The 20077-nt window shown below is 44.3% G+C and overlaps 1 protein-coding gene across 2 annotated transcripts in view; it reads left to right on the top strand.

The window, feature by feature from the left end:
* The window catches only part of ERCC3 (ERCC excision repair 3, TFIIH core complex helicase subunit), an 88606-nt gene that overhangs the window by 20650 nt on the left and 47879 nt on the right, over positions 1–20077 (top strand). For both annotated transcript variants that reach the window (XM_089662395.1, XM_089662394.1), the window contains exons 7-9: positions 4222–4426; positions 10879–11193; positions 12392–12576. In XM_089662395.1, coding sequence (XP_089518521.1) covers positions 4222–4426; positions 10879–11193; positions 12392–12576 — 705 coding nt within the window. The remainder of the gene's footprint in view (positions 1–4221; positions 4427–10878; positions 11194–12391; positions 12577–20077) is intronic.

The raw sequence follows: 20077 nt of genomic DNA, 5'->3' as shown, positions 1-20077 counted from the left end.
GAAATCAGAGCTCCTCCCCTACGCGTTTCGGCACTGGGTCACATGGCTTCGTCAAGGGGATGTGATACGCAAATGCGAAAAAAACGCCGCTAAACAATAATGCAAAAACGCTGAAAAACTCACCTTTTTAACTCGACTTTTCACAGCTAACATTACCAGCATTATTAATACGCCCCGTGTGCATGGAGCCTTAATGTTTGGTCGTTTTTTCATTTGTATAGTAAGAAAACAAAAACAAACAAAAAAAAAAAACCTTGGTTATTAAACACCAACTAAAGAAGACTCTGTTGGTCTCAAAATCATTTGGGTACAGTGTTGTATACTCAAATAATTGTCAGAACTGTGAAATGTTCTGTAATGGAGGGGGTATTACAGGCTAGTGCTCAAGTGGCTGAAGCTGAACTCTGGGGGAGGGGGGGGGGGGGGGGGGTATTCAGCTCCTTTGTAAAAAGTGAAGGCCCACAGAGTTAAGTCTAAGGAGGTGCATAACCTCTCCTGGAGTTATCGCTTCTATTTATATCTGACCGGTTTATAGAACCCTCGGAAGACAGCTATCTCTGTATTTCCAAGAGCCTGGCGCTGATCCTTCTGATCTCTCCATCATTAAGTTAATCACAGCAGCTGCTGTGCCTGCTTCTCCACTCCTCCTGGCCAGTCACAGAAGCCTTTGTATTTTTTTGGAATGTGCTCACATAATACCAAGTCTTCTGTGGGCATTAGAGGGGAGGAGGGGTGCTCTGTGTGCTTCTTTTCTCAGACCCTGGAGTGTCTCTCTGGCAGAGCAGTAAACCTGTCAAATTTAAACAGAGAGAAGTCCAGGAGATGTCATGCACCTAATTAGACTTAACTCCTAGCGTACCTTCACTTTTTACATAGTAGCTGAATTCCTGAAATTCAACTTTTAATTGCTTGTTATACTTCGGGAATAATGAATAAATGCGATATACTTACATTATTCATCCCTCTCCTCGTATCTTCCTGGGATGAGAGTGGACCAATGCTGTCCTCTCGTACAATGCAGGACTGCTGGTTCTCCATTGTATGGGATGATGACGGAGAGCTGTGACCGGCCAGGCAGTAAAGGAAAGAAGCTTTGGGACCAGGAGAAACTGATGCTGCAGACAAGTTACAAGATTCTCTGAAAAAAGTGAAATGATTTGAAGCAACTACTCAGAACTGTAGGAATAATTTACCATAGAGAAGGCCATGCATGCTAGAGCAAAGAGTAGGAATGACATTGTGATTAGGCAGGTCGGCAAGGGAGGAAGTGTTGTAGTCCTTAACCACTTGACCTCCAGAGGATTTACCCCCCTTAATGACCACGCCTCTTTTTGCTACTCGGCGCTGCACTAATTCAACTGATAATTGCGCGGTCATGCAATGCTGCACCCAAACAAAATTTACGTCCTTTTTTTCACACAAATAGAGCTTTCTTTCGGTGGTATTTGATCACCTGTGCGCTTTTTATTTTTCACGCTATAAACAAAAAAAGGGCAAAAATTTTGAAGAAAAACAATATTTTTTACTTTCAGCTATAAAAAATATATAGTAAACTCAAAGTTGGTTATAAATTTAGGCCAAAATGTATTCTGCTCCATGTTTTTGGTAAAAAAATCCCAATAAGTGTATATTGATTGCTTTGTGTGGAAGTTATAGCGTCTACAAACTATGGTATAAATACTGCAATTTACGCCATTTTTTTGCTATACAGCGCTGCGCTAGTTTAACGGACAATTGCGCGGTCATGCAATACGGTACATAAATGAAATTTACATCCTTTTTTTTTCCCACAAATTGAGCTTTCTTTCGGTGGTATTTGATTGCCTGTGCTTATTTTTTGCACTATAAAAAAAAAGGCTGACAATTTTGAGGAAAAAAACTATTTTTTGGACTTTTTGCTATAAAACATGTCCAGTAAAAAAAATTTAAAAATCAAATTTAGTCATAAATTTCTGCCAAAATGCATTCTGCGATATGTCTTTGCTAAAAAAAAAAAAAAAACCCAATACGTGTAAATTAATTGGTTTACGTGAAAGTTATAGCGTTTACAAATGGCGGTGAAGATACTGGGATTTTTAGGTTTTTTTTTTTTATACTAATAATGGCGGAGATCAGCGACTTATGGCGGGACTGCGGCGGACATTCTGACATTGGGGGGTACTGACTTGGGGTCACTGACATCCCCAGTGACACCAATACAGTGATCAGTGCAAAAAAAAAAAAACAGACACTGTACTAATGGCAGTGGGGAGGAAGGGGTTAAGTTTATTTTTCAGGGAAAGGGTTAACTGTGTGAGGGGAGTGTTTTACTAGGGGGAGGCGGTGTGTACTGCAGGGGGCACTGCTGATCGGGAGAGAGAAACTCTTCTGTCCTGATCAGCTTGTTCTGGAGCTGTCAGGCAACTGACAGAAAGCACAGCTACTGCAGCTGTGCTCTCTGTTAGGGATTGCCGCCGATCGCCGGGAAACAGCCGGTAAGGACCGGCTGTGACCCGGCGACTGACATCCGCGGCTGTGATCGGCGAGAAAGGTAGGGCGCCTCGCGCGCGCGCCCCCCCTACCTGTTTACAAAACACACATTTTAAAACGTGGTTTTGCCCAGCCGTGCCGCCCTGCCGCCGTATTTATACAGTGACTGGGCGGCATGTGGTTAAGCCCGCGTTCACACTGATGCGGTGTGGAATTTGCAGCAGTTTCTGTGCGAATTATGCACTGCATCAGAATTGCACCCCGTTCATGCGAACCGCTGCAGGTGTGTATGTTAAAGCGGAGTTCCACTCACTCTGTCAAAAAATAAAAGTCAGCATCTACAAAAACTGTAGCTGCTGACTTTTAAAAAACAGCCACTTACCTGTCCCTCTTTCCCGTGGTGTGTCCCCCGCAGCCTGTTTCACCTGCCGTCCTGTATTCCAGGAGGCCGTTATCTTCAGTGTGGGCACCCGGCTGTGACAGCTTGCAGCTTCACAGCCGGGTACCCACTGCGCATGCGCGACAAGCGCTGCGCTTCATAAATGGTCCTGTAGTCTTCTGGGACCTGTCACATGTCCCAGAAGACTATGGGGAGGGAAGGAGGGAGGACAACTTCCGTTTCCTTTCGCCTAGGCAGTCCGACCGCAACGGGGAGCCGGTACCTGTCAAATTCAGGTACCCGCTCTCCCCCCCCCAAAGGTGCCAATCCTTAATGGGGAGCGGGGGAGCAGTCCTTAAAGCGGAACTTCCCCTTTTGGGTGGAGCTCCGCTTTATGTTAACAACACCCTGAAATCGGTCCTCAAAATATGGTTCAATGTGCGGAATCGTATCACATAGGTGTGAATACCCATGCGATCTGATTCTAGTGCAGACCAAAAAAAGGGTCCTGCACCTTTTTGGTGCGAATGCGGTGCGATTTGAGCCATACAAAATGTATGGTTCAAATCGCACCACACACAAATCGCATGTGATTTGCACAGGAATGCGGTGCGGTTCCTGTGCGAATCACATGCGATACGCCATACAAGTGTGAACCCGGGCTAATACAACGCAGGAATGAAGCCATCAAGCTTCTCTCAGACAAAGATACTTACATTTTCTAAAGATCCTAAATATTTGTGTATAAAATACGGATAAAATGCAGTCTGCTTGAGATTTACGGAATGGGATCTGAGCCTTATGGTCACTGAATGCTGCTGTTTACCTGCATTAGAATGAATTATGTTGTCTATCTATCCATTCAGTCATATCTGACCCTTGGCGATTGCATGGACCGTCACTCGCAAGCAACTTTTTCCATGAATTCTGTTAGCAATTATTTTTACAGGGTAGGTTGCCAGGTCTTTCCCCAACCCCCACCATGCAGGAGATCCCGCATGACCAGGGATGGAACTGGGACAATTTAGACAGGAGCCAATTAACCTACCAGCATGTCTTTGGAGTGTGGGAGGAAACCGGAGCACCCGGAGGAAACCCACGCAAGCACAGCGAGTACATGCAAACTCCATGCAGGAGGCGCCATGGTCGGGAATCGAACCCATGACCCATTTACGGCAAGGCAGACGTGCTAACCACTAAGCCACTGTGCCGCCCGAATTATGTTGTATTGTGTTTTAAATCCTTCGATCTGTAGACAATACCAGCTACCGTATGACCATTATTACCAAATGGTATGTAGTAATATAATATGGACTTGTTTCCTGTATTGTGAGTTGCTGATCACTTGTTTGGCGCTCTTCTTTATCCAATAGGAGAACATCGAGTTGCTCCAGAAACAGTGTATCCACCTGGAGTATCCCTTACTGGCTGAGTACGACTTCAGAAACGACACCATGAATCCCGACATCAACATTGACCTGAAGCCCACCGCTGTCCTCCGCCCGTACCAGGAGAAAAGTCTGCGCAAGATGTTTGGCAATGGGCGCGCTCGGTCCGGTGTCATTGTCCTGCCGTGTGGTGAGGCATTTAGTATTGTGCTTATGGCATGCATGCCATTGGTCACATGATCTCAGCTAGGCGGTTTAGGCAAACCCAAATGCTCCTATGCTTAGGGATGATCTCTGTGTGGGTAGGACCACATCACAAATTTCTTGGGATATACAGTGGGGCAGTCAGCCACCAATTGTGCAAGTTCTCCCACTTACAAAGATGAGAGAGGCCTGTAATTGGCATCATAGGTAGACCTCAACTATGAGAGACAAAATGAGAAAACAAATCCAGACAATCACATTGGCTGATCTGGAAAGAATTTATTTGCAAATTATGGTGGAAAATAAGTGTTTGGTCAATATCAAAAGTTCATGTCAATACTTTGTTATATATCCTTTGTTGGCAATGACAGAGGTCAAATGTTTCCTGTAAGTCTTCACAAGGTTGGCACACAATGTTGCTGGTATGTTGGCCCATCCTCCATGCAGATCTCCTCTAGAGCAGTGATGTTTTGGGGCTGTCGTTGGGCAACACGGACTTTCAACTCCCTCCAAAGGTTTTCTATGGGGTTGAGATCTGGAGACTGGCTAGGCCACTCCAGGACCTTGAAATGCTTCTTACGAAGCCACTCCTTCGTTGCCTGGGTGGTATGTTTGGGATCATTGTCATGTTGGAAGACCCAGCCACGTTTCATCTTCAATGCCCTTGCTGATGGAAGGAGGTTTGCACTCAAAATCTCACGATACATGGCCCCATTCATTCTGTCCTGTACATGCATCGGTCGTCCTGGTCCCTTTGAGGAGAAACAGCCCCAAAGCATGATGTTGCCACCCCCATGCTTCACAGTAGGTATGGTGTTCTTTGGATGCAACTCAACATTCTCTCTCCTCCAAACACGACGAGTTGTGTTTCTACCAAACAGTTCTATTTTGGTTTCATCTGACTATATGACATTCTCCCAATCCTCTTCTGGATCATCCAAATGCTCTCTAGCAAACTTCTGACGGGCCCAGACATGTACTGGCTTAAGCAGGGGGACACGTCTGGCACTGCAGGATCTGAGTCCCTGGTGGCGTAGTGTGTTACTGATGGTAGCCTTTGCTACGTTGGTCCCAGCTCTGTGCAGGTCATTCACTAGGTCCCCCCGTGTGGTCCTGGGATTTTTGCTCACTGTTCTTGTGATCATTTTGACCCCACGGGGTGAGATCTTGCGTGGAGCCCCAGATTGAGGGAGATTATCAGTGGTCTTGTATGTCTTCCATTTTCTAATTATTGCTCTCACAGTTGAATTGTTCACACCAAGCTGCTTGCCTATTGCAGATTCAGTCTTCCCAGCCTGGAGCAGGTTTACAATTTTGTTTCTGGTGTCCTTCGACAGCTCTTTGGTCTTCACCATAGTGGAGTTTGGAGTGTGACTGTTTGAGGTTGTGGACAGGTGTCTTTTATACTGATAACAAGTTCAAACAGGTGCCATTGATACAGGTAATGAGTGCAGGACAGAGGAGCCTCTTAAAGAAGAAGGTACAGGTCTGTGAGAGCCAGAAATCTTGCTTGTTTGTAGGTGACCAAATACTTATTTTCCACCATAATTTGCAAATAAATTCTTTCCGAATCATCCAATGTGATTGTCTGGATTTGTTTTCTCATTTTGTCTCTCATAGTTGAGGTCTACCTATGATGCCAATTACAGGCCTCTCTCATCTTTTTAAGTGGGAGAACTTGCACAATTGGTGGCTGACTAAATACTTTTTTGCCCCACTGTACACGCCTTGCTTCCCTCAAATGACCGGGGATGTCCAAGTATACTGAGTGGAGAAAAACAAAAAGAGGGCGCACCAGCTAAGTGCATTACCTTAAAAAATGTGTTCATTAAATGTTAATGACAATACAGTCAAAGGTACATCAAATTGGAAGCGCTCAGTCAAATCTGCACTACGTTTGTGTCCATGATGAACTCTGGACCTCCACCAGGTTGACGCGTTTCGAGGACTTGCCTCTTCCTCAGAGCCAACTCTGAAAGCTCTGAGGAAGAGGCAAGTCTTCGGTATCATTTAATAAACACATTTTTTAAGGTAATGCACTAGACCGGTGCGCCCTCTTTTTGCTTTTCTCTACTCAGGAGGTTTAGGCGCCTGGTGTTCAGGCAGAGACACTGTGTGGCCATCTTTGTTGGATTTCCGGTGCCCAAGCCAGAGACTCCCTAGTGCCGTAATGCTGGTCTCCTGAATTGTGCCAGAGCAGGGGCTACAGAAGCCAAGAGCTCTGCTTGAAAACTGACCACTAAACATCCCCCCTGTGTAATTTCAGAAGATGTGGATGGAGTTGCAGGGCTTCTAACAGTCACACGTGGATTACAATGGAGCTCCAGGGGAAAATCACATCACACAGCAAAACGCTTTTCTGAATCCCCCTGTAACGTTGTTTTATTACCCGGTGATCCTGCCAGAAGGTCGCTTATTTTTCTACTTCCTTTAACCATTTCTTGTCCGGTCCATGTACATAAATGGCGGGACGGGAGCAGTGCAGGAGCGGGTTGCCATTCGTAAACGGCGCCCGCATTTACAGCCTGTGAGCGCTCCCTGGGAGTGCACGGCACCACGATCTACTGGAACACAGATCACTGTACGGGACCTCTGTGTGAGGTCCCGATCATGTGATCATGGATTGGCCAATCCGTGATCACGTGAATAGTAGTAAGCAAGATGTCACTTCTGACATCATTGCTTATTACGTGTGAAATCTGTGAATGATCACAGAGATCACATGTTACAGGGCTATTCACAACAGCCTTGTACCATGTGACAAGCTGTGACCAATCACAGCTCTCACAGTATTTCTCAATGGCTGCAAAAATGCAGCCAGAAAGAAGGAGAAATGATTGCTTTTACAGCCTTTATGGGTGTAAAAGCAATCCGTGTAATAAAAAAAAAAATCTTCTTCACCCCCCTCAAGTAGTACAGTGTCACTATGGTGACACTGTACTGCTAGTATGTTAAAAAAATATAAATAATAATATACAAAAATAAAAAAATTTTGAAAAATTATAATTTTTGGTCATAAACTAATTTGGGTTAGTTTTTTTTTTTTTTTACTAAAAAGATAACGGAATAAATTTTGGCCAAGATTTATGAAGAAAGATTATTTATTTGCAAAACTGTATAAGAAAAACACTCTTTTTCAACATTTTTGGACTTTCATTTATATAGCACAAAAAATAAAAATCCCAGTGGTGAATAAATACCACCAAAATAAAGTTTTATCTGTCTCAAAAAATTCATATGGGTACAGTGTTGCATGACCGCGCAATTGTCATTCAAAGCGTGACAGCGCTGAAAGCCTGGACAGGAAAGGGGTGAAAGTGTTCGGACTTGAAGTGGTTAAGGTTAAGATGTCCAGCCAGAGACATCTATGTGAAACAAATCCTATAACACTGTTGTGGTGCTAACAATGGTCCGCTTTTATTATGTGTCAACCTTCTTTTCCCCCTTTAACCACTTCCAGTCCGGACACTTTCACCCCCTTCCAGTCCGGACACTTTCACCCCCTTCCAGTCCGGATACTTTCCCCCCCTTCCAGTCCGGACACTTTCCCCCCCTTCCAGTCCGGATACTTTCACCCCCTTCCAGTCCGGATACTTTCCCCCCCTTCCAGTCCGGACACTTTCCCCCCCTTCCAGTCCGGACACTTTCCCCCCCTTCCAGTCCGGACACTTTCCCCCCCCTTCCAGTCCGGACACTTTCCCCCCCTTCCAGTCCGGATACTTTCCCCCCCTTCCTGTCCAGGCCAATTTTCAGCTTTCAACATTATCACACTTTGAATGACAATTGCGCGGTCATGCAACACTGTACCCATATGAATTTTTTTGCATTTTTTTGAGACAGATAAAGCTTTATTTTAGTGGTATTTATTCACCGCTGGGATTTTTATTTTTTTTTGCCATTTAAATGAAAAAGTCCAAAAATTTTGAAAAAAAGTGTTTTTTTTCTTATAAAATTTTGCAAATAAATAATATTTCATCATAAATCTTGGCCAAAATTTATTCCGTTCTCTTTTTAGTAAAAAAAAAATAACACAAATTAGTTTATAAACAAAATTTTTTTTTTATTTTTACATACCGTCACCCTAGCAGTACAGTACAGCACTGTACTACTTGTGGGGGGGTGATGAAGATTTTTTTTTTTTTTTTTTTTTTACACTGATTGCTATTACACCCATAAAGGCTGTAAAAGCAATCATTTCTCCTTCTCTCTGGCTGCATTCTTACAGCCATTGAGAACTACTGTGTGAGCTGTGATTGGTCACAGCTTGTCACATGGTACAAGGCCGTTGTGAATAGCCCTGTACCATGTGACCTCTGTGATCAGTCACAGATTTCACACGTAGTAAGCAATGATGTCGCAAGTGACATCTTGCTTACTACTCTGCATATGATCACTGATTGGCCAATCAGTGATCACATGATCGGAACCTCACACAGAGGTCCCGTCCGACGATCGGTGCTGCGCGCTCCGAGGGAGCGTGCACAACTAGAAAATGCGGGTGCCGTTTATGAACGGCAACCCGCCCCTAGAGTGACACCGCCCTGCCGTTTAAAAACAGTAGGTGGACGGCAAGTGGTTAAAAACAAACAAACAAACTAGTGTTGCACCAATAGCAACATTTTTTGATCGTCGAGTACGAGTACTAATACTTTCAGTCAAATGCTTGATACTTTGCGGTGCGATTTGCGTCAATAAAAAATGTGGTCGTAAATTGCACTGCAAAGAATAGCATACAATTTGAACAGGAATGTGATTGCTGTCCAAATCGCATGTGATTTCCCCACGGCTCCTGTGTGAACCCTGACTTGTCATATCCTGAGTTCACACAGGAGCCGTGATGGAAACCTCCCTGCACCAATCCCATATTGAGCGGAAAGTGGGAGAGAAGGGTGTGGGGCTGTATACCCTTGGTGTCAGAGGATGGAGGCAGATGTTCCAGATTCTCAGTAACAGCTGACAGAGCTGATCCCGGGCGATCGGTGGTTCCCCGGAGAGATCGGCGGGGCGCACACTGCACAGAGCTGTGTAAGGAGGACGATAGAGATACTGCTGTCCACTGAGGATTCAGAGAGGGAACCCCAGACCAGGCTGTGCATACCCTTAAGAGGATCTCTGGCTGACCATTGAGAGTTTATATCTTTAATGCGTGATTTTATTGCGCATCTGGTGAGTGCGCAATTCTTCTATTTACCCGGCACATCACCATATTATTGGATATAAAAAGTCGATCACTTTACTCTGAGATCATATTACTGGATCTTCAATTGCATCACTTTCCTTTTTGGACATTGTCACTTTACTTAGCACCATTAGTCACCTTGAGTGACAGTATATACAGTTATCACTTTGTCACTTTTTGGACTCATTTATGTCATGATTTATGGTCACTTTACATGCACTTCTATCACTTTACTTATTATTTGATACAGTGATCCAGGGGCGGACTGACCATTTGGAAACTCGAGCACTGCCCGAGGGCCCGGGGTCAGTAGGGGGCCCCATGAGATGCCCCTGATACCTTTTTCATAGGCTTTTTTGAGTTTGGGCAAGGACACAGGGGCCCCATGATCCCCTATTGCCCGGGGGCCCCATGAGTTGTCAGTCCACCCCTGCAGTGATATGTATATTATTAATACTTTTTGCTGGTTGATATGTATTTTAATATTGCCTCTGCACTTTTTGACTTATTGCACTTTATTTGATATTTTGACTTTCTGATCTCAGCGCTGCACCTGCTTTTTATATTACTGGTTTGGAAGGTTTTTTGGTACCTTTTTGGTGTCACAGCAGCTAGCCTATAGCGCTCACTTTCTCATTCTGTGTTTTTAGCTCCAGATTCTCAGCTGTAGTAGAAGAGAGAAAGCCGCGGCAATGCTGCTGTTTCTCCGTAGAAGAGGATAGAAAGCCTCAGGGATTTGAAATCCCCACGGCTTTCTCTCCTTTCGTTGCATGGATGACAGTACGGGCTTGACAGCTTCCGATTGGTCAGCAATGTGGCAGTGCTGACCAATCGCTGTGCTGTCATCCCTGGACATAAACCCATGGGGATTTCAAATCCCCGCAGCTTTCTCTCCTCTCCTACTGCTTAGAATCTGGAGCATCCTCCGCCTGATAGCCAAGCTCCAGTTTATACATCCCCACACGCTCTTCACTCCCACTCTTCGTTCAGCATGGTTTCTTTGCAGGGAGGTTTCCCCCACTTCTCTTGTGTGAACTTAGGCTATGTTGTTGCTGGGCTCACGCAGGAGCAGCGGGGAAACTGCATGCGATTCGGACAGGAACTGAAGAAGTTTTCTAAGGAACTTAAAAAAAAATTAAAATTGAGCCCAGACTTTGGCCTCAACCACAAAGCCGCCATGGTCTGATTATTTCTGCAGTCCAGTTACTAATAGTAAGATATGGGAAAAGGTAAAATTGTTGACCTCTGTATTTTTCCAGGCGCGGGAAAGTCTTTGGTTGGCGTGACAGCCGCCTGTACAGTTCGGAAGAGGTGTCTCGTGTTGGGGAACTCTGCCGTTTCAGTGGAACAATGGAAAGCACAGTTTAAGATGTGGTCAACCATTGATGACAGCCAGATATGTCGTTTTACCTCCGACGCCAAAGACAAGCCCATCGGCTGCTCTATCGCCATTAGTACCTACTCTATGTTGGGACATACCACCAAGAGGTCATGGGAGGCCGAGAAGGTGATGGAGTGGCTGAAAAGTCAGGAGTGGGGACTCATGATTCTGGACGAGGTGCACACCATTCCAGGTAATTTTAAAGCAGACCTTCACCCTAAAGAATGTCATGTTGCCCTTCCCATTCACTTACAAATGGACACCCCTTCTTTTTTTTTTTTTAATGAAATTTATTTGTGCTGCCACATTTTAGTGTAGGCCAGTGGTCGGCAAGCCGCGGCTCGCGAGCCACATGCGGCTCTTTACACACTTTAATGCGGCTCTTCACACACTTTAATGCGGCTCTTCTGTGTGCCGGGCGCCCGCTCCCCTCCCTCCTCTCGGGCGGCTGCTCCAAAAGTCAGGACTCTGCAGCTAGCCCAGCAATGGGCAAACTACGGCCCGGCGGACCTTTTAATCCGGCCCGCGGAGCGTGATCCAAAAAAAAAACAGCCAGGGCAGCGCGCTCAAATGCAATGATTGGCCAGTCTCGCTGCCACTCACATCCTGATAGCCAGTGATTGGCTGTCAGGATGTGTGTAGGCGGGGCAGCGTGACAAACGTGAGAGGAGCTAGGCTCCTCTCACAGTCCGCCCTGAAGACCAGAACGGCGCGGGAACACGGCGAGAAGAACGTGCGGAGCAAAGGTAAGTGAATTGACACAGGGGGGACTTGGCTTACTACTTGCTACTTACTTACTACTACTATATGGGGGATGAATTACTATGGGGGGGATGAATTACTATATGGGGGATGAATTACTATATGGGGGATGAATTACTATGGGGGATGAATTACTATGGGGGATGAATTACTATATGGGGGATGAATTACTATATGGGGGATGAATTACTATGGGGGATGAATTACTATAGGGGGGATGAATTACTATATGGGGGATGAATTACTATATGGGGGATGAATTGCTATAGGGGGGATGAATTGCTATAGGGGGGATGAATTGCTATAGGGGGGATGAATTGCTATAGGGGGGATGAATTGCTATAGGGGGGATGAATTACTATGGGGGATGAATTACTATATGGGGGATGAATTACTATATGGGGGATGAATTACTATGGGGGATGAATTACTATAAAAACTTATTGAAACTAAAAACAGTGTACCATCCTATGTATTTTCAGTTTTAAAAATGTGGCTCTCAAAATAAATTTCAATCGTGGTTTTGGTGAGATTTGGCTCAGTTGAAAAAAAATGTTGCCCACCACTGGTCTAGGCGAAAAGGGTAGAGTTCTATTGAATAATATTTTGTTCTATTTGCCCTCATCCAGCAAAGATGTTCCGTCGTGTCCTGACCATTGTCCAGGCTCATTGTAAGCTTGGGCTCACCGCCACATTGGTCAGAGAAGATGACAAAATTGTTGACTTGAATTTCCTGATTGGTCCTAAATTATATGAGGCTAACTGGATGGAACTTCAGAACAACGGCTACATCGCTAAAGTGCAATGCGCTGAGGTGAGCATAACAGCAAGGCTAGGCCAAAAAAAGTTTTAAAAGTTTACACATTTGCACTGATGTTTTCTATCCCTTTTATTTAAAAAAAAAAAAAAATTATGTGTGTGTATGTATATATACAGTTGTGTTCAACATAATAGTAGTGTGTTGAAAAAAGTGTATGTATATATATATGATGTATGTGTGTGTGTGTGTGTGTATATATATATATAGAGAGAGAGAGAGAGAGATATGATAGATATATCATAGATATATATCTATATATATAATATATGCTAGGCCAGAAAAAGTTTTAAAAGTCTACACATTTGCACTGATGTTTTATATCCCTTTTATTTAAAAAAATAATTGTGTGTGTGTATATATATATATACAGTTGTGTTCAACATAATAGCAGTGTGGTGAAAAAAGTGAATAAAGCTGAAAATCCTTCTAATAGCTTTTATTTCCATCCACACAAATGCATTGGGAACACGACACATTCTATTCCAAATCAAAACATGTAGAAAAAGACATCAAATTTGTGTTGTTCCTCTAAAAAAATGGAAGAAAAGTGAATATTAGACGGTTCAAAAAAATCGCAGTGTTTGTATTCTTCTTTACAAACTCAAACATTCACTATATAAACTGAGAAATGTTTGAAGATTTTGCTTTCCTTTGAATGACTTCATGAATATTTGGTTGTAGTCGCACTGTTTCTGAGAACTGCTGTACATCTGTGTTGTATGGAGTCACCCAACTTCTGGCCCCTGTGATCAGGTATTCCAGCCCAGGATGATTGGACTACATTCCACAGTTCTTCTCTATTTCTTGGTTTTGCCTCAGAAACGGCATTTTTGATGTCACCCCACAAGTTTTCTATTGGATGAAGATCCGGGGATTGGGCTGGCCACTCCATAACGTCCATCTTGTTGGTCTGGAACCAAGATGTTGCACGTTTACTGGTGTGTTTGGGGTCGTTGTCTTGTTGGAACACCCATTTCAAGGGCATTTCCTCTTCAGCATAAGGCAGCATGACCTCTTCAAGTATTCTGATGGATTCAAACTGATCCATGATCCCTGGTATGCGATAAATAGGCCCAACACCGTAGTATGAGAAACATCCCCGTATCATGATGCTTGCACCACCATGCTTCACTGTCTTCACAGTGTCCTGTGGCCTGAATTCAGTGTTTGGGGGTCGTCTGACAAACTCTCCGGCCACTAGACCCAAAAAGAACAATCTTACTGTCATCAGTCCACAAAATGTTGCGCCATTTCTCTTTAGGCCAGTCAATGTGCTCTTTGGCAGATTGTAACCTCTTCAGCACACGTCTTTTTCCCAACAGTGGGACTTTGCGGGGACTTCTTGCAGATAGCTTGGCTTCACATAGGCGTCTTCTAATTGTAACAGTCCTCACAGGGAACGTCACACCTTCTTTCATCTTCCTGGGGCTGATTGTTGGCTGAGTCCGCGCCATTTTGGCTATTCTTCTATCCATTCCAATGGTAGTTTTTCGCTTTCTTCCACGTCTTTCAGGTTTTGGTTGCCATTTTAAAGCATTTGCCATCATTTTAGCTGAGCAGCCGATCATTTTCTGCACTTCTTTATATGTTTTCCCCTCTCCAATCAACTTTTTAATCAAGGTACGCTGTTCTTCTGAACAATGTCTGGAACGACCCATTTTCCTCAGAATTTCAGAGAGAAATGCACTGTAACCAGCATGTCCAACATTTGCTGCCTTCCTTCCTTAAATAAGGGCAATAATTGCCACCTGTTTTTCAAAGAATGAATGACCTCACTAATAGAACTCCACACGGCTATTATTTTGAACACGCCCCTTTCAATGAGTGATTCAATGACACAGAATCAGCAGCATGCATGTCATGACTGTTGGGTCTGTTGGATTTCTATTACTCTACTACACCTGCTAGGAAATGATTTGCCATGTAGAAATATCATTTCTACCAAAAACAGCGATTGATCCGGTTAGTGATGTCTGACTGCTATTATTTTGAACACAACTTGTATGTGTGTATATGTGTGTGTGTGTGTGTGTGTATATATGTGTGTGTGTGTGTATATATGTATGTATGTGTGTGTATATATGTATGTATGTGTGTATATATGTATGTATGTGTGTATATATGTATGTATGTGTGTATATATGTATGTATGTGTGTATATATGTGTGTATGTGTGTATATATGTGTGTATGTATGTATGTGTGTATATATGTATGTATGTGTGTATATATATATGTATGTATGTGTGTATATATATATGTATGTATGTGTGTATATATATATGTATGTATGTGTGTATGTATGTATGTGTGTATATATGTATGTGTGTATATATGTATGTGTGTGTATATATGTATGTGTGTGTATATGTATGTATGTGTGTGTATATGTATGTATGTGTGTGTATATATTGCATGCCATTATTAAGCTTGTGATCTACCAGAACTCCCAGATCCTTCTCCACCATATATGTTTGTTTTACTTGATTTTGGATCTTGTTTGATATTCATGCAGACGACATATGGGAGTCTATAATTGACACACATTAATTTACGTCCTAGTAATTGAGGGGATTTGTTTCCTTCACTTTATGTGAGGAAAGGATTTGATATTTATTTTATGGAACTTAATTTTTTTATAGCATACATTGGTTGGTTTATGGGATTATATATTAAACCATGTGCAGCGCTACCCTTGAGAAATTATTTAGAATAGGTTGTAGATTTAATACAACAGGGAGGCAGCAGCATCATTTGTATTTTTGTGAAGGTGGTAAATACATTTTGAATTCATTAAAGTATACCACAAAAATGTAGTGTGGCGCAAATCCCTGATTTCTTTTCTTGACAAAAGTTTTTTCTATTAAAGTTTGCAAAATGGTAAAGTATTTTACATTCTTTTTTATAAACTGTAATACTGCAATAACTGCAATATGCTATCCCACCATGAGAGGGAGCAGTGTGTCTGCACATTTCCTCTCTTGGCTGCGGGTGTATGAACATGTTCTGGGAATCTTTTCCCGCATGCTGAGATTGGCTTTGTTTTCTTTTTCTGAAGCTATGTAACTAACGTTTCCAAAGTCTCACCAATCCCCTTCCTTTCCACTCTGTATTAGTCAGTGTAAGGGCAGACCAGCCGACTATAAGACATGAATGTAAACGGCTTTATATACCTGAGGGGCAATATAACTATTGTTATTAAACCAGAGGCACCCTGTCATTGTGTCCGGCTGACCCATCTGTGAACCAATTGCCCTCCTGAGGATTCCCCCCCCCCCCGCCCCCTTCCTGACCCGGCCATTTTTTGCGTTACGGCGCTGTGTTACTTTAACTGACGATTGCACGGTCATGCAACGCTGCACCCAAATGAGATTTGTTTCTTTTCCCACAAATTGAGCATTCTTTCGGTGGTATTTGATCTCCTCTGCGTTTTTTGTTTGCGCAATAAAAAAGAAAAGACTGACGATTTTTAGAAAAAAAAACACTTTTTGCTATTAAACATGTCCAGTAAAAAAATGTAAAAATTCAAATTTCATCATAAATTTAGGCCAAAATGTATTCTACGACATGTCTTAGCTACAAAAAAAAAAAAATCCCAATACGTGTAAATTAATTGGTTTATGGGAAAGTTATAGCGTCTACAAATGGCGGTATAGGTATACTGGGATTTTTTTTATTTTTACTAGTAATGGTGGCGATCAACGACTTGTAGGGAACTGCGGCGGACATTCTTACACTGAGGGGCAACTGACTTGGTGTCAGTCACAAGACTGCTCTAACTGCTGATGAGAAAAAGTATTTAGCAGTTTATATTTACTAAAATAATTGCATTTCCATGTTCTGTGTACTGTGGGAGAGCGGATATAGTGAATGCAGGGTCCGGGGAGAGCGGATATAGTGAATGCAGGGTCTGGGGCGACCGGATATGGTGAATGCAGGGTCCGGGGAGAGCGGATATGGTGAATGCAGGGTCCGGGGAGAGCGGATATGGTGAATGCAGGGTCCGGGGAGAGCGGATATGGTGAATGCAGGGTCCGGGGAGAGCGGATATGGTGAATGCAGGGTCCGGGGAGAGCGGATATAGTGAATGCGGGGTCCGGGGAGACCGGATATAGCGAATGCAAGGTGTGGGGAGAGTGGATATAGTGAATGCAGGGTCCGGGGAGATCAGATATAGCGAATGCAGGGTCCGGGGAGATCAGATATAGCGAATGCAGGGTCCGGGGAGATCAGATATAGCGAATGCAGGGTCCGGGGAGAGCGGAGATAGTGAATGCGGGGTCCGGGGAGATCAGATATAGCGAATGCAGGGTCCGGGGAGAGCGGAGATAGTGAATGCGGGGTCCGGGGAGAGCGGGTATGTCAAATGCGGGGTCCGGGGAGAGCGGAGATAGTGAATGCGGGGTCCGGGGAGAGCGGATATGGCAAATGCAGGGTCCGGGGAGAGCAGGTAAGGCGAATTCGGGGTCCGGGGAGAGCGGGTAAGGCGAATGCGGGGTCCGGGTGAGTGGATATGGCGAATGCGGGGTCCGGGGTGAGTGGATATGGCGAATGCAGGGTCCGGGGAGAGCGGAGATATTGAATGCAGGGTCCAGGGAGAGTGGAGATGGCGAATGCGGGGTCCGGGGACAGCGGATATGGCGAATGCGGGGTCCGGGGGCAGCGGATATGGCGAATGCGGGGTCCGGGGACAGCGGATATGGGGAATGCGGGGTCCGGGGACAGCGGATATGGGGAATGCGGGGCCCGGGGACAGCGGATATGGGGAATGCGGGGCCCGGGGACAGCGGATATGGGGAATGCGGGGTCCGGGGGCAGCGGATATGGAGAATGCGGGGTCCGGGGAGAGCGGATATGGAGAATGCGGGGTCCGGGGAGAGCGGATATAGTGAATGCGGGGTCCGGGGAGAGCGGTTATAGTGAATGCGGGGTCCGGGGTGAGCGGATATAGTGAATGCGGGGTCCGGGAAGAGCGGATATGGTGAATGCAGGGTCCGGGGAGAGCGGATATAGTGAATGCAGGGTCCGGGGAGAGCGGATATAGTGAATGCAGGGTCCGGGGAGAGCGGATATAGTGAATGCGGGGTCCGGGGTGAGCGGATATAGTGAATGCGGGGTCCGGGGTGAGCGGATATAGTGAATGCGGGGTCCGGGGAGACTGGATATGGTGAATGCTGGGTCCGGGGAGAGCGGATATAGTGAATGCAGGGTCCGGGGTGAGCGGATATAGTGAATGCGGGGTCCGGGGAGACTGGATATGGTGAATGCTGGGTCCGGGGTGAGCGGATATAGTGAATGCGGGGTCCGGGGAGACTGGATATGGTGAATGCTGGGTCCGGGGAGAGCGGATATAGTGAATGCGGGGTCCGGGGAGAGCGGATATAGTGAATGCAGGGTCCGGGAGAGCAGATATGCTGAATGCAGGGTCCTGGGTTTAGTAACACTTGAAAGGAAGTAGTAAAATAACAGACTTACTGACAGCATCCACTAGTGCTAATAAAGGGGGAAAAAAGCCTTTAAAAAAAAAAAAACTAATATACTGTATATGTACTGAACATAGTGCACTGTGTTGTCTTCTAAGTATACATTATACAATTTTTCCTTTAGATTTACCAAAACCACATAATATAAGGTCAAACCTAAACATTCTCCATTTGTATGCCATCAGGCAGGCCCTTGCAGTGCATAGCTGAAGGTAAATCTAAAGGAAATTGAAATTGGAAGAACATTTGTATAATGTATGGCCAGCTTAAGGGTGATAGCATAGTAGCCAGATAGGTAGCCATGTTGTACACCACCATCTCTTTTCCACATAAAATGCCACTTTAACATCTCTGCCCCAGCAATTTGGCAACCATTCACACCTTTTGGCCATGTAAATTAAGAAACAAACACCTATGCAGGCTTCCTGACACCAACAATGGGGTCATGTCATTAGGACAGGATGTCACCACAACTTCCTTCCCAATCAAACATTTACACATTCCATGGTGGTTGGATAAAGGTGCGAATACAATGTTGGAGTCATTTCCTGACACACCAGGAACTGAGGAAGCGGCTTGGTGAGCTCCGAAATGTTTTCACCTTTTGTGTAATGAGTCCAGTAGAATGTAGCTTATATCTCCTTAGAGTACATTATGGGACACAGGTTAAGGCTGACCATGGATGGATCGAAATTTAGCTGGTTCATCAAGAACAGGCCAAATTTCGATCCATTTATGGGCAGGCTGATTGTACTGAGTTCGGTCGATAGACTTCAGTACAATCTATCAATCGACTTCAGTATAATCAGCCTGTCGGGGGGGGTTTCTTGTACAATCACTGCCAGTGGCTATAGCTGCCAGCAGTGATCATTGTGTCTTGCTGATGGATATGACTCCCCGCCAGCAGAACACAATAGAGCAGTGGGAGGGAGATTCCCCCATCAACACCAACTGGGAATTGAACAATTTTGTTTCCTTCAACAAAATTGGAAAGAATTGTGCATAATGTATGGCCAGCCTTAGTCTTCATGTACTTTTGGTTATGCTGCTGCCTTCTAGAGATGGGGCCCTGGAAAAACAAAGCTGCAAGGTCAGTTCATATAACCCTTCCCACTTCTAGCACATCAGGATTTTTGCTAGTGTCCTATGAGCACTCTGAAAGAAGAAAAAACATTTATTAAGATTTATTTTTTAGCACGTTTCTTAAAGCGGAGTTCCACCCAAAAGGGGAAGTTGCGCTTTAAGCCTTTGTCCTCCACTCCCCATTAAGGATTGGAACCTTTGGGGAGCAGGGGGGAGCGGGTACCCAAATTTGACAGGTTCTCACTTCTGCTTCGATTGCCTAGGCCAGTGGTGGGCAACCTTTTTTTTCAACTGAGCCAAATCTCGCCAAAACCACGATTGAAATTTATTTTGAGAGCCACATTTTTAAAACTGAAAATACATAGGATGGTACACTGTTTTTAGTTTCAATAAGTTTTTATAGTAATTCATCCCCCATATAGTAATTCATCCCCCATATAGTAATTCATCCCCCATATAGTAATTCATCCCCCATATAGTAATTCATCCCCCATATAGTAATTCATCCCCCATATAGTAATTCATCCCCCATATAGTAATTCATCCCCCATATAGTAATTCATCCCCCATATAGTAATTCATCCCCCCTATAGTAATTCATCCCCCATATAGTAATTCATCCCCCATGTAGTAATTCATCCCCCATGTAGTAATTCATCCTCCATATAGTAATTCATCCTCCATATAGTAATTCATCCCCCATATAGTAATTCATCCCCCATAGTAATTCATCCCCCATATAGTAATTCATCCCCCATATAGTAATTCATCCCCCATATAGTAATTCATCCCCCATATAGTAATTCATCCCCCATATAGTAATTCATCCCCCATATAGTAATTCATCCCCCATATAGTAATTCATCCCCCATATAGTAATTCATTTCCATATAGTAATTCATCCCCCATATAGTAATTCATTCCCATATA

This window comes from Staurois parvus, unplaced genomic scaffold (assembly GCF_062004578.1).
Source record: "Staurois parvus isolate SC_StPar_1 unplaced genomic scaffold, SC_StPar_1.0 ptg001466l, whole genome shotgun sequence".
Classification (NCBI taxonomy): domain Eukaryota; kingdom Metazoa; phylum Chordata; class Amphibia; order Anura; family Ranidae; genus Staurois; species Staurois parvus.
Note: the sequence above shows the minus strand (reverse complement) of the source record. Positions and strands in the feature narration are given on the sequence as shown.